The sequence below is a fragment of the Rhopalosiphum padi genome, chromosome 4 (genome assembly GCF_020882245.1).
Source record: "Rhopalosiphum padi isolate XX-2018 chromosome 4, ASM2088224v1, whole genome shotgun sequence".
NCBI classification, from domain to species: domain Eukaryota; kingdom Metazoa; phylum Arthropoda; class Insecta; order Hemiptera; family Aphididae; genus Rhopalosiphum; species Rhopalosiphum padi.
The window spans coordinates 18,959,844-18,975,043 of NC_083600.1; the positions used below are offsets into that span (position 1 = coordinate 18,959,844).

Sequence of the window (15,200 nt, forward strand, 5' to 3'; positions counted from 1 at the left end):
CTATAAAACTAATAAAATAATTATAAATATTATTTATATTAATTCATAAAATATTGTAAACATAAACAAAATAAAATTATTTGTTTACGACTATTTTTGAAATAAGACATATTTTGTTCAATAATGTAATACATCGATTTTTCCATTTATTTTTAGAAAAAACTTACCACCATTGCGTTGAGATGAACTCTGCTCAATTTTAACGATTTTCGAATCGTTTTCATAACTGTAAGATTAAAATTATATTATTTTACCTTCATCGAATTCATAACCGCTAGGCCGGTATGAAGAAATCTAAAAATGTACTGTAAAAAAACTCAAATTTTGAGAAATTTGAAAAATTTGATATTCGACAGCAGTATATTTTTTTACAATTATTATTTATTTATTTCCAAGAGATAAAAACAGTTTCAATCCAACAATATTTATAGATTTTGAAATTGAAACTATTCTTAGTTCAAGTACGAAAATTGTTTTGAAGAAACTAAAAGAAAAATTGAAGATCGTGTTCAAACGCTTTGTGAAAAACATCCAGTTCAAGTTTGGGTTGAATTTGTGATATTATTCGACCCATCCCCTAGAAAATAAACCTACAACGTTGACACCGACTATTGCGGCGGAAAAACAAACGTTTGGCCAACGACTGGGTATTATAGCGGCGTAGCGCTGCACGTGTGACGCACATAAGAAAATACACACACACACTCTTATAATATATTATATTATAAATATATATATATATATATATATATATATATACACACACACATACACACCGCTCGTCCGTCCCTCCGGCAGCCACCACCACCACTATCGTCACCCCGCCGACGTTCGTAGCAATAATAATAATAATAATAATAATGTGTGTTGCCCACCGGTAGCAGCGTCAAGACCAGCCTCAACGTCGTACGTTGGACGGCAGTCGAGTTTAAGTGTGCGCAGCAGCGATTGCTTATGACAGTGTGTCGAACGCCTCCGATGCGCAACGTTGCAGCTCCGGTAGAAAACAGATTTTTTCGAAATTACGTTGATTTCGAAACATTGGTTTTCGCGTTTGCAACAGGTGCAACGAAGTCGAGTATCATCGCTTGTTGATTAATATTATTATTTTTTTTTTTCTGATGGATAAATGGTCGTTTTTTAAAAAAGTTATATTTGTATTAGCGACCGTCCAGATATAATTATATTTGCGTTTGATTTATAGAGACTAAAAAATGGCGATGTAAGTATACCAAAACACAAGCACATTGCAAATAACTTTTATGTATTTTACTTCGTTTCAATTTTACAACCATTCCCTGTTGTCACGTGTCGTTGTTACAGTTCGGAAATGTGTAGCGCCGAGAATATCATGGGCTCCAAGTTGATGATTGCCGTAAAAATGCCGAGCAAGGACGAGCCGTTATTGAAAGAAGACACGCCTGAACTAACAAAACCGACCAAAGGCAGTTCGCTTAAACAGGTGTTTTTGTTGTTTTTGTTGTTTTTATTATTATGATTACTATTTATAATCTGAGTACAAATTTAAAAATTTAAATTACGTATGATCGTTGCACAACGTTCGAGACCTATCTTTTAGCCTTTATCTTATACTAATCACGTACTATAATATAACAAAAGTATTGTGAGGATTATACGAAAGTCATATAAAATCCATACAATATATATTATAATTTATATTATTATTAAATTTAATTTAATTTAATAGTGTAGCGTTTAATCGTTTACCTAAAAATTGTATATATATATATAATATATGTACTATTGAGTTGTATATATATATATACATATAATTATTATATTTTTTCACATCTAATGTGAAACCAATTTGATATGTTGACTAGTCGGCTTACAAGCCATTATTTATTATATTTTATCAGAATGAATAAATAACGAAGAAGAATATTTTTACACTAATGACACGCGAGAAAGATAAGAATAATATTGTTTTTTTATGGCATCTGGCAGTTTAATTAAACGCTTGTAAAATTGTATTTTGTACAAAAAAAGTGCGGACGTTATTTTACAAAATTTAATAATAAACGATGAACGATTGGTAGACTTTTCATAACGAACACTGTACGCGTATTGAATGTTTACATATATATATTATAATATATATATATATACATAGAAATAAATAATAATGGTTAATAAAAAAACATTTCCTAGAGTACTTATATAGTTGCTTTGTTTAATACAATTTATATGCTATACAAATCTGAGTTACTAAGCAAATCGCCTTCAAAACACAAAACCTTAAATGACAATAGCGTTAATAACGATTGCCAAAACAATAAAGATATAATTATATATCGGTAATAAAAATTTGATAAGTGCAATCGTCGCGGTGGTAATTATTTGAATCTCGTGTATCATAAAAATAATTACACTGCTTAAACTGTTCAAAGTAAAAGAATAAAATAGCTTATAATGTTTATATAAAGCAAACACTAAATTTAATTTAATTTTTAATACACAGTATAATATATTTTAAGCTCATACAATATTAATAAAATATTTTGATCTATAATTGTAATTTTTCAAGTATCGTGCGCTCGTTTTACTATAATAATTTGGAAATTTGACCATTGCAATAAAAGTAAAAGAAAGCCAATTAAATTTTAACTAGAAATTTCATTTTTTTTAATCAAAAAAAAATTAAACTAAAAACATAACACATAATTGCACATTTCAACATATCGTTCACGATGACGTAATTAATTGATTGTCGTATCCATACACGAAATAAACTTTAATTACCGGCTGTGGCGCACACTTATTGATGATAAAATTCGTTGTTACAGATTCTCGTCGCCTTATCGGCCAACTGGGGCACCATAAACACTGGACTGGTGTTCGGCTATACCGCCGTCAGTTTACCCCAACTTATGATGGTCGGATCCAGGATTTCGGTCAACAAATACGAAGCCTCTTGGATAGGTGAGTTCCAAATATATAAATCGATAGTTGACGGCTGCGTCAATTATGACACGGCGATAACGATGATTACAAAATATGATATATTAATATTGATTGACAATAATAACGTCTAACTCTCGTCGTCATCGCAGCTAGCGTGTCGACCATCGGAACGCCGTGCGGATGCATACTGGCCAGCTATTTCACCGACTTATTGGGCCGCAAGAAGACCTTAATTGCCTTGCAGTTGCCCGCTATCGTCGGATGGCTGATGGTGGGCTCCGCAACGTCAGTTCACTGGATTTACATAGGAAGATTCCTGGCGGGCCTGAGTTCCGGCATGATCGGCTCCCCGTCCCGAGTGTACACGTCTGAAGTGTCACAGCCGCACCTGCGTGGCATGTTGTCCGCTTTTGCGTCCGTCGGAACGTCTTTGGGTGCGCAACGATTTATTTTTTTACTCTTAACGATGATCGCGTTAATAACGCCGACGTAATCACCTGTGCAGGTGTCATGCTGGAGTATTTGTTCGGTTCGTTTTTGGACTGGGACACGTTGGCGTTCTTGAACGCCACGATGCCCGCTATGGCGTTGCTTCTGGCTTTCTTTATACCGGAATCGCCAACGTGGCTGATATCGTCCAAGAACGACGAGATCCGGTGCAGGGCCAGCCTGAGGCGAGTGCGAGATAGCAAGTGCGACGTGGACACCGAATTCAACGACCTGCGCATGTCCTCCAGAATGGACGAATCGCTATCGTTCAAGGAAAAGCTCCGACTCATTTGCCGGCCGTCTGCGTACAAACCGTTCTTAATCGTTTCCATCTATTTCTTGCTGAGTCAGTTCTCTGGATTGAACGTGGTCACGTTTTACGCGGTCGACGTTATACGGGTTAGTATTATTACACTCATTATATTATACGTATTACCCCGGTGATTCACTATATGTCTAAACTTCACTGCTCTTCCTCAACGTTTTTACAGGATTCGGGTTCTACTATCGACAAGTACGTAGCCACCATCGTACTGGGAATCATTCGGTTGTTATTCACCGTGATCGGTTGCATATTGATGTGGCGACTGGGTCGGAAACCGCTCTCCTATATATCCAGTACGTATACGATTTGCCCACTCGAGCCGGTTGTCCGTCGTCACGTGTCACGTTCTGGGTGTTTTTTTTTCAATTTTACATTTTTTCAAATTGTTGTGTCGAATGACAAATAAATAGTTGCACTTATAAAATAAAACTCGAATCCGAAAATCGTACAACACGTGACCGGCGGGACTTTGCTACAAATCCGGCTATACTCCAACCACGGTAACTGTTCGGTATGGTGTATATAAAATGTTTTTATTTATAGGTATGGGGTGCGGCATATCGATGCTGTGCTTTGCCGGCTACATGTACCAGAACGTCACTTGGGTGGCAGCTGGGCAACCCGCGTCGAACACGTGGTTCCCGATCGCATGCCTGTTCGTGTTCTACGCCTGTTCGACGATCGGCTATCTAATCGTGCCGTGGGTGATGATCGGCGAGGTGTTTCCCAGACAGATCCGAGGCATGCTCGGCGGTGTGGCAACGTGCGTAGGACATTTCTCCATATTCATCGTACTTCAGACGTACCCAATCCTTCAGGAACTGGTCACCAAGTCCGGCACGTTCGCTATGTACGGTGCCGTGTCTATACTTAGCACAGTATTCTTCTACTACTTCTGCCCGGAGACCAAAAACAAGACGCTGCAAGAGATCGAGGATTCGTTCTGCCATAAAAAAAAACCGAAAAGACCGGTCATCATCGCTGCCAATGCGACAGCTTCCGTTCAATGCAATAACAACAATAAAAAATTTGAGTTTCCCGATGTCGTTTTCAATCTGCCAAAACGCGACAGCGGTGTATCTGTGTGAAAATTTGACGACGGTTGTGTTAAACCGAACACTATGATGATGAGGAATATCGCCATCGATTAGTTCCTTATTGAATATATATATAGGTATATATTTGTTTTTTTTATTTTTAATGATTTGATATCGTGTTTTGTTTTAATACATAGCACGTTGTCACAAACGCCTGTTTTATATAATATTATTATTGTTAACTTAATTGTTAAACGATTAACTCGATTAAGTATTGTTTTCGGTGCTTTCAAACTTTGAAAGCTACGACGATATTCATGGCATTTTTACTTTACTTACCATAATATCATTATTGATGTAGTATTAGATTTTACGATATTTATACCTTTATAGTTGTTTTTAAGACTGACAAAAAGTGATTTATTTTAGTTTTAGAAAATAAACAATGTTTTGTTATACTTTGTGAATAATGTATTGATAGATAAATAATTTTTTATATATATACAATATACATAAATTGAATTATTTTTTAGTAATTAATATTGATTATAATAAATTATAAATTTGTATTATCCTCACCATGTTTATATTTCAAAGTCCATTCGATTTAATTAGATTTGTATTTAAAGTACCTATAACCTAATCATTACGAATAAAAATAAAATGTCAATTTATTGATATTATTGTAATTGGTAGCTTATACAATTATAAGTATAGTACTTAGGTACACGTGTATCCAAATTCCTAATTAAGTCACATTAGGATTTAAACATACATATATACTTATAATTTAATGTTAATAATAATTTAATATTATGCCTATAGTTGCAGAAATAATAATTGATATATGAAGTATGAAATATCAAGTAGGTACCAGCAAACATAAATTAAATCAAGAATTCAAAGTGAAAATAGATTATGTTTGCTTAGATTGACAAGTTTATTGCGTTCAAAAGCAATTTCGAAAAACATAAAAATTCTTTTACACAAAGTGTGTAGTCCGAAATTGGAAGTGTGTACTACGAATTCGCGAATTGTGTACCTAATAAATATGTAGTAAATACTAATAAATAAGACTACTGACTACCAACTAGATAGGTGGTACTATATATTTACATTATTCAAATTTTTTAAAAAGAATATTTTTTTAGTTTTTTTTCTAGTCATGACTTATCATTAACGACAATCGACTATCGAGAATCTATTAACTTACTTTTTAGATATATCTATTCAATTTCAAATTATATATCCCACAGTAAAATAAATGATTTATTAATTGTTTTCAGATGTATATAAAACATAAGTATATTTTCAGTTTACAAAATAATAACAGATTGGTAGTTATCAAATAATAATGTATAATTTGATAAATAAAAAAAAATTATTACTAAAAAAGTATTAAATAATATAATGAATGAATTGGGGGTATAGAGGGCTCTGTATCATATTATTGTACATTAAAAAATGTGTAATACGAATTTTTATGAAAAATAGGGGCTAATATTTCAGTATCATTTGTCCAGAAAATATGTTATTATAAAGGTTCAAAAACACGAACACTCAGATAAGACGGATGAGAATATAATATATATGTCATTAATTATTTTGGTGGACGAACGTTCTTAAGTCCAATAATTGAAGTCCATTCGTAATTTCGTCCAATATTCATTATATCGTGCAACTAGACATTTAGTTCAACATTCAGCATTTGTTTAATTCAATCACAATGTTGACAAATTTTTATCTAAATAATGAATTTAATATTGACTTTTGTCAAATTATCTGAAGTCAATAATATGTTGTTAATATGTCTATAGCACGGATTTATATGCAGTAAAAAGTATCATAATTTGTCATAATATTATAACATGCGATAAGAATCATAAAAATATGTAAAAAGTACAAAATTAAACGGTTTATTAATTAAGAGCTTAATGTCAATCAAATATTTTTTTAGTGTAACTGCTTAACAAGATTATAAAAAGATAAAGTTCACCTCTTGTTAAAACTATTTAGGTAATCGATATGCTTACCACAAAAAAAAAAACAATTTCATAGTCGAATAAATGCATTTTAAGAATTATAATAATATACCAAAATTAGGTTATGAATACACAGTGTATAGGTATAATTAAATTGAACTTCAATGCGCAATACATAATATCAAATCGTATCAAATAAAAAAACAAATTGTTGTCATTAGCTTGAAACTAACACAATTCGTATATACTACTGACTACAATAAAAAAATATAAAAGAAAACAATTTACAATTGCATGAAAATTAAAGCGCCTACTATAATATAAACAACTGTACACACGAGCGGTGTAAAACGAACGCACCTTTTTTAACTTTTTAGCAGCTAAAATTATAATACAATTTCGCATAAAAATATTTCATATTATATTTTTAGCTTAAATTATTAAAATTTGAGAAATTAATCTATATTCTATGTATAGTAAAGTACCTATAAATCTGGATTATTATATTCCTAACACATTGTAATTGTATAATACAAAAATTATTATACATAACTACACTTTATATTTGCACGTCAATTACAGTAATTCAATTACAATAAAAGCATAAACACTTTATATACACGTACAATAAGAGGTAGGTATGAAATATTCTAAGTATTATAAATAGTAGTGTAAATTATTATAGGTCAATGTTGAGAATTTCTTTAAAAGCAACAATATTAAATATTTACTTTGCGTTATCATTTTATACTATTGTGTATTTTCTTATATGTATATAAATAGATAAAAAGTACACAATCGTTTTGTATTTTTCGCAGGTAAAAAGTTTGAATAGTGTTGCCCCTACGCGCTAGATTGGAGTGGGAAAAATCTATTCTAATTCTAAATAATCATAGACACGAGACATTGGGCATATTACACTTGATTGTTTGTATTTTTGTATTCGTACATCTGTATTAATCATTGGCTTAGAATGTTTACATTGAATTTGTACTTATAATCGGAATCAGGATATATGTACGACAGTGTAAACCTAATGCTCATGCGCTCAAAAATTTAAGTAATACATGAAATCCTATATATTATAAGCACAATAATTTAAAAGGGATTGAATGTAAATTATAGTTAAATATTCAAGTCTATAAAATTATGAATTTTATGTTTGACTTATCTTCATATATTTGGTGTGAGTAAGGTTTTTTTCTAATAAAAATATTACTGAAATTCTCGTTACATTTCTTTGGATTCTTTTAAGTTCCATATCATAATAATACTACAATTAACAAAGAAATGAATAAAAAAAATAAAAAAATAAGTAATAACTATACACTTAGGCTATTCGATTATGTAATTAAATCAGAATAATGGCTAACAAACAATATAAATAATAAACAAGTGCAAATGTTAGGTAACTTTCTAAGTTTTTTTTTTTAAGAAGAAACATAAGAAAAATAACTTAATATAATTATCACAATGTATAGGTCTGGGAACCAATAAGAAGTCGTGTAAAAAACTTTAATTTTAGTTAATAATGAATCGAATAGTAAATATATGTTTTTTTTGATTGGAAAAATAATATAGTTAATAATTATTATAAGTACTTATAATCACTGATCCACAACTATATATTACTATTAATTTAAATTAATATTATTTTACAGTAAAATAGAGATAAACGTTTAACAATTGCAGTATTCATGTTCAACCAAAAATATAGAAATGCCTCACATAGGGTTAGCCCCTTCGACTGTATAGTGAAGGAAATCTAAATTGTGACAAATAATATGCAATTTTCACTTCCATAGGAAGTTTATGCAATGTAAATAATATATAGTAATTAGGTAACTATATATTATAGTATATAAATATTTATCACTGTATATAACGCATAGTTGTAAAGACTTTACCTAACTTATTTATATCATATATTATGATGGAAGGTTTTATAGTCAAGAAACAGTGAACACGCATAATTATAAATGTAGGCAATATAAAAAAGAATATTACTTAATTTGGTAGGTATTCTAATTAATGTAGAATTAATTAATTACTTAAATTCAATTAAATATAATATTTAACTATGATAATAATCTAATGAATTAGTTCTTACTTAGTCGAAGGATTCATTTCTACTTTAAACTCGAGAGATTACTTATCATATCTGTGTACAGCGATTCTGCGGAGAAACTGATTGCAACCGGCCAGCCATGATTTAAATTATTTAAAATACAAAATTTAATTAATTATTTAATATTTATTTTAATATTTTATTTTGTTATTTGTATGGACCATAGACCTTATACCAAGTATAAGGTCTATGGTATGGACAATCATAATAATAATAACTGCGCTATCTATCGGTTTTGTTTTTATCTACATCATAGCTCTGAACTTCATGAATCATCAACACTTCCATCACTAGATCTCACTGCCACATATATTTTTTAATTTAATTTTCTGTTTTATATTGATTTCTAAAATGCTATCTAAGTAAGAATATTACTATTTATAATGAATACATTGGATCGATTACAACTATTAGATAGACTAATAATTATACTATAGAGTAATGTTTCCCGTCCTATGGATTACGACTGGGTAACAAAATATTTTTGAAGAGTTGCTGTTCGTAACTATAATAAAAAGAAAAATTAAAAATTATTTTAAAATAATTTATGTTATATTCAACAAAATTAATAAAAAATATTCATTATTCATTATTGTATTATATTAAAATTAAATGATATAATTAATATATTATAATTTTTATTCATTGAAATAAAAATGATTATCAATATTACTATATTATTATGGTATACTTGAATTTTTACGTGTACTGGTACCGTGTACCTATATGTTTTTGGGCTGGACTTATATTTTGTCATCAATTTCACGTAAGTTTGTAACAGCCCACTCTTAGTATTATCATTAATTTTTTTAATCGGAATTTTCATCAATTTACCACTGATGACCAATGATTAGTATAATTATTTTATTCAATGTATTTTCGTGTAACGGATAAAACGTTTTATTTATTACCTATATAATATAATAATAATTTTATTGCATTTTTTCGCCATAACAAAAATATTGGGAAACACTGGTGTAGAGTACTATAATACATAATAATAACCTGTATCTATAATTAAATAATTTTAGGTTTTATAGTTTAAAAACCAAGATGCAAATATAAATAATATAATATGTTATAAATATATTTACATATATATGCATTTAACATACTTATTATACTATTTTATATGTACTTAAACTTTATTTTGATACAATTTCTTATGTCTATTTTACAATAATATTTTTAATAATTATCCCATAACAACTTAAAGAGAAAAAAAAATGTATTTTATATAGAATTTAAATCTGAATAAAGTTTAAACTGTTGTGTACATACACATTATTATATACATGAATATAAACGATCACTTAGAAAGTCATCATTCATCAACACAACATTCATCCTTCCAAATTATAATTTATAACTATATGCGAAAATGTAAAAATGTATAAATATTATTTCTATCGTATGCGAACATGGAAATAACAATAAAGTCAATGTATATAAGAATTAGGTACTCTACACTAAAAAAAATAATTTTTTAGATTCAGTTTGCTATACATTTCGATAAAACCTTAATGATTCCACGGTAACCCAACCAAGTAATAATTGCTGTTAGTAAAATTAAAAATAATGTTACATCAAACAAAAAGTACTGCGCAGTGTTTAGTCCTAAAGAGTCACTCTTTAGATATTTAGCTCCATCGTTCCGAATCACGTACTCTATCCAGTATACAGCACGATCTAAAGGTTTCGTCGGTTGATCCCTGTACACCTGATTCTGGATCATTGACTTTTCTTTAAACCTGATGAATCAAATAGGCAAATTGAACACGATTAATGTATTTTAAATTAATGTATTATAATATAACTATTATTATGCACCTATATTATAATAATATACATACGTCGGATTTGTTAATACTTCTTCAACTGCTTTTCCAAATGATTCTTCGGTTAGTTTATCATAAGTTATCATCCTTCCATAGCCGTTTTTTTCGACTAGCCTCATATTCGATAATTGGTCAGCAAAAAATGGTATGCCAATCACCGGTTTTCCATTATACACAGCTTCCTCGATACTGTGTAAACCCCCATGAGTAATAAAAAGTTTTACGTTTGAATGAGCTATATACAATATACATACAGACATTAAGTGAAAAAATATGTTATAATATATTTTTAATTATATTTTCAATTAAATTCGAAAATAACAAATTACCTAAAATATCATTCTGAGGCAACCACGAACCGACCATAACATTATGTGGCAATTTTATACTTTTGTCTGGTACCCATTTTATAATTACTTTTTGTTTTAAACGACTGATGACATTGAGAAAACTATTCAATTTTTCTTTTGATAAGTTTGATAGATTTATGATTGAACCAAAAGAGAAAAATATAACACCATAAGAAGCGGAATCGATATAATCTTGTAAATCCTAAAAAATATAATTTTTCAATTTGTAGTGCAATGAATAATAATAATAATATTGCATTATATATTATTTAATTTTTAAACATTAATAATAATTATTAGTTATTGCTATTTAATCTTTAGAGAACGCAAATGTGTTGTATTCATCTTACAAACTTATAACATGACATATTTTCGTTCAGTAAGATAAATTGTGTGTTTTTAGTTTAAATATTAGAGTAAAATGACCTATTATCAAACTTAAAGGTGAGAACATTATCTGTGTTCTCTCGTTGGTTTTTTAAGACATTTGAGTTTTTTAAATAAATTATGAGTATTTTTAAATATACTTAAATATTTTACATATTTACAACTTTTTTAAAAATTAAAATACAATAAAAAGCCAACGAAAGAACACAAATAATGTTTTCACATTTTTAAATTTTTTAAAAGGTCATTTCAGTCTAATATTTAAGCTAAACACATAAAATTGATCCTACGAAAATTTGATGTAATAGCCCCCCCCCCCCCCCCAAAAAAAAAAAAAAAAATGTTGGGACATCTAAATATCTAAATTTTAAAAATATTCAAATCAATAATTTTTACGATATTTAAAATTAATAGGTAATTATTGTCGTTCAAAAAAATATACCGATAAAAAATAATTATTTATTTTAATTATATGGCACACCTATGATAAGCTCAATTTAATTTAATATTATTATGCCATTTACTATTTAAATCCTAAATTTAGAGCTCACTTTTGGTAACGGTTTCGGCTCTTTGATATGCATTCCTCCTACTTCGACAACACCTGGGGGATACGGTCGACACACCCCGGTCGCATGGTGAGCGTTCATCAGCGTTAGTGACACGTTATTCAGCATTTGCTCGAGCGTCGGTCTCGACTGCCAACCAGCGTATGAAAAGTGCTTACTCATAAGCGTCTTTATCATAGGAATATACAGGTAGTCTTCCACGAACATTTCCATAAGTCCGACGATGGTGTTTTTTATACGCTCCACGAAACTCATATCGTCCGTTACGCCTATGCAGCAATCCGGCACATACGAAAATGTCGCAGGTAAATGCAACCATTTACTGGCACTGACCCACATCATTGACGGCGATAAGTTGACGATAGGAGCGTTGAATTTATGGCCAATGGCCACGGTGTATTCCTGCAGAAACGATTCGATTATGACCAGATCGAACGAGTTGTCCTCCGACCGCACAAATTCTTTCAAATTTGGATGCTCCATTTGGTTTGACAAGAGATTGGCAAAAAACCATCTGTTCGTCACCGAAATCATGAAATTCGAGTTGACCAAATGCATCACGTCAAAGGCTGTAATAGCGCAGAAAAAATGTACAAATTATAATCATTATTATACGATCGTCGCGCAAAAGTGGTCAAAATATATTCAAAATTTTCAAAACTTAGTTCCTTAACCAGGAAACTTACTTGTGTTAGATATAGAGAGGGTGGCATGGTAAGGGTAAATATTATATATGTACCTATATAAATATTTATGTAAATTTATATTCATTACAAGTCATTTCAAATTTACTAACTTAGCAGAAAGGTTTAGTAGAAATGTCTTCACAGATTAATAAAGAGAAAATATGAGGGCTGCAGACCCCCATATTATTCTAATAATATATTGGTATCGTATACTTTCCGGGAACACCTTGCGGGGGCATCACATCCACGTCGGTGTAGTTCGGTACGCGTCGGCCCGTCAACGGGAATGCGCTGACCACAGTGACGTTGTGACCTCGTCGGGCTAACTCCTCGAACATCGGCTGAAACCCACCGAAATGGCTTTTCAGCGGCATGGGCATGAACGCCAAAATGTTCGCGGCGAGCGCGGTCGGTGGCGATAAGACCGCCGGCAGCAGCAACAACGGCAGTGCCAGCCGGCAGACAGCCGCGAGCACGACAAAATACATTTTTACTCTTATCGTTATTATATAATATTATTTAATTCGCGTTTTTATTAAATTTGTTTTTTTCGCGACATCTTCGTCCGCTCGACATCGACGTCCGACTGAGGCGCGAGACTGCGAGATAGAGTGATTTATATTTTAAAAAAATAGTGCGTGCGCGTCGCCTACGATCGTGATGGCGATGATGGTAATAATATATATTATTATGCGTATCGGTCGGATTGGAATTACTGTGCAAACTCCGAACGAGTTACTATTCCTATAATATGACGTGTAATCGTTTCGAATTCACTGCCATTCGGCCGGTTTATCATGCCTATGATGTAGTCGATGATGAAGATAATTAATAGGTGTACCGCACGTCCGCATTAGATTGTAGGTATATCTAAATATTATATTATACAACTCACAACTGAACGATTAATGAAAGTGGACAGACCGCCTTGTTTACAGAAACTGTACTGCAACTTGACCTTCAATCGCCGCTGTAAGATACGTTGAATTGCTATTGCTAATATTATATTACTATTATTTTTGTAATATTATATTTTTTTTAAATTTTTTTTTTTATTTATTGAACAAAACATAATATTTACAATCTGTATTTACAAGTTATACAATAAGTAAATATGATGATGATTGATTAGCAGGGTGGCGGCACCCCGTGTATAATATTATATTATGTGTAATATATTTTATCCCGATGTGCAGTTTTGAACTGATATATCGCGTAACATTATACAGTTAGTATTTGTTTACAAAATTGTACAGTTAGAAAATTTCAATTTGAGTACTACGCATCACCGTCGTTTAAAATCCAACAGAATAAAAGAGATGCGCAGAGGTTACATATCGTTATATCTTAATAGTTTGAGGAAACTTTGTTCTGGACTAAGATATTTATATTTATATTAATACAAGTACTTATAGTTAAAAATCCCTATTGTAAGTCTTTTTAGTATTATCGTGATTGATGACGGTACAGCAATACAACTATGTGCAAATTTTGAGAATAAAGTCACAAAGTCATAAGATTATATACATAATACATTTATACCTACATGCAGGATAACTGATAGATATCAATGCCGCATAAGTCGTGGACTCATAAATATATACAATATATAACAACAAAGTTTGTAATTGATATTAATCAATTACTATAATTATATCGATCTGATTGTGTATATCAATATTTTATTAATTAAAATGTATTTTTTTTAAAACGTGCTTAAGTTTTATTGTTATATATCATCGTTTGATTCCAAATATCTTATAGCTTGGCCACAAAATATAAAACTATTGCTATAACCTATTTAAAAATCAAAAAGATGTATTATAGTTGTTTAATGAATGCGATAAAAGTGTAGGCTTTAAGCACCTATACGCTAATTCTGTTGGAATTTAAATTATTAAACGGTTAAAAATAAGTATTATGATTATATGGTCTTATTATGACGTATAAATAACAATAAAGCATGTTTATTAACATCCGTAGAATTAAACCGGCAGTGAACTTTAGATTATTCATATGATTAGGTTAGTATAATACTTAATTGACCTATTATCAAATTTAACACGAAAGAGACCGTATAGTTATCTGTATTTTTTGTTTATTTCACATTAACTTTTTTTTCTAGTTAAATTAAAAATTTTAACCATGGACTCAATTTCGATTAAAAAAACTGAGAGCGCTAAAGCTCTACATTTTCTGGATATTTAAATTTGAATTATATTTAATGATGTTAATGACTTTTTTTTATTTTTTGAGAAAAAATATTGTATAACATATCAAAATTTAATTAGTTAATTGAATTTGTTTAATCTTCAAATTTTGAGTTATTTATAAAAAATAATAATATATGTATGGTATTTCCACGTGCAGCGTAATTCCAAATTTTTCATATTTTGTGTATTATAATTGGCAAATTTTGTTTAATTTATAATACTTTAATATCCGCAGATGACAAGCTGTTTATTGCTCCGCTCAAAATGTAAA

At 30.3% G+C, this 15,200-nt stretch overlaps 2 protein-coding genes across 2 annotated transcripts; one reads left to right on the plus strand and one right to left on the minus strand.

Annotated features, from left to right (window-relative positions):
• Positions 1-902: 902 nt before the first annotated feature.
• LOC132929763 (facilitated trehalose transporter Tret1-like) lies at positions 903-5,465 on the plus strand. Its single transcript, XM_060995322.1, has 7 exons — positions 903-1,222; positions 1,324-1,462; positions 2,808-2,943; positions 3,075-3,359; positions 3,431-3,813; positions 3,906-4,032; positions 4,283-5,465. Exons 1-7 carry the CDS (start codon positions 1,215-1,217, stop codon positions 4,825-4,827), a joined length of 1,623 nt encoding a protein of 540 aa, XP_060851305.1. The 5' UTR covers positions 903-1,214; the 3' UTR covers positions 4,828-5,465.
• A 4,475-nt stretch (positions 5,466-9,940) lies between these two features.
• LOC132928768 (UDP-glycosyltransferase UGT4-like) lies at positions 9,941-13,570 on the minus strand. The gene is made up of 6 exons (XM_060993632.1): positions 13,558-13,570; positions 12,933-13,221; positions 12,013-12,598; positions 11,054-11,276; positions 10,740-10,959; positions 9,941-10,637 (listed from the first exon to the last, which is right to left on the minus strand). Exons 1-6 carry the CDS (start codon positions 13,568-13,570, stop codon positions 10,379-10,381), a joined length of 1,590 nt encoding a protein of 529 aa, XP_060849615.1. The 3' UTR covers positions 9,941-10,378.
• Between the last annotated feature and the right edge of the window lie 1,630 nt (positions 13,571-15,200).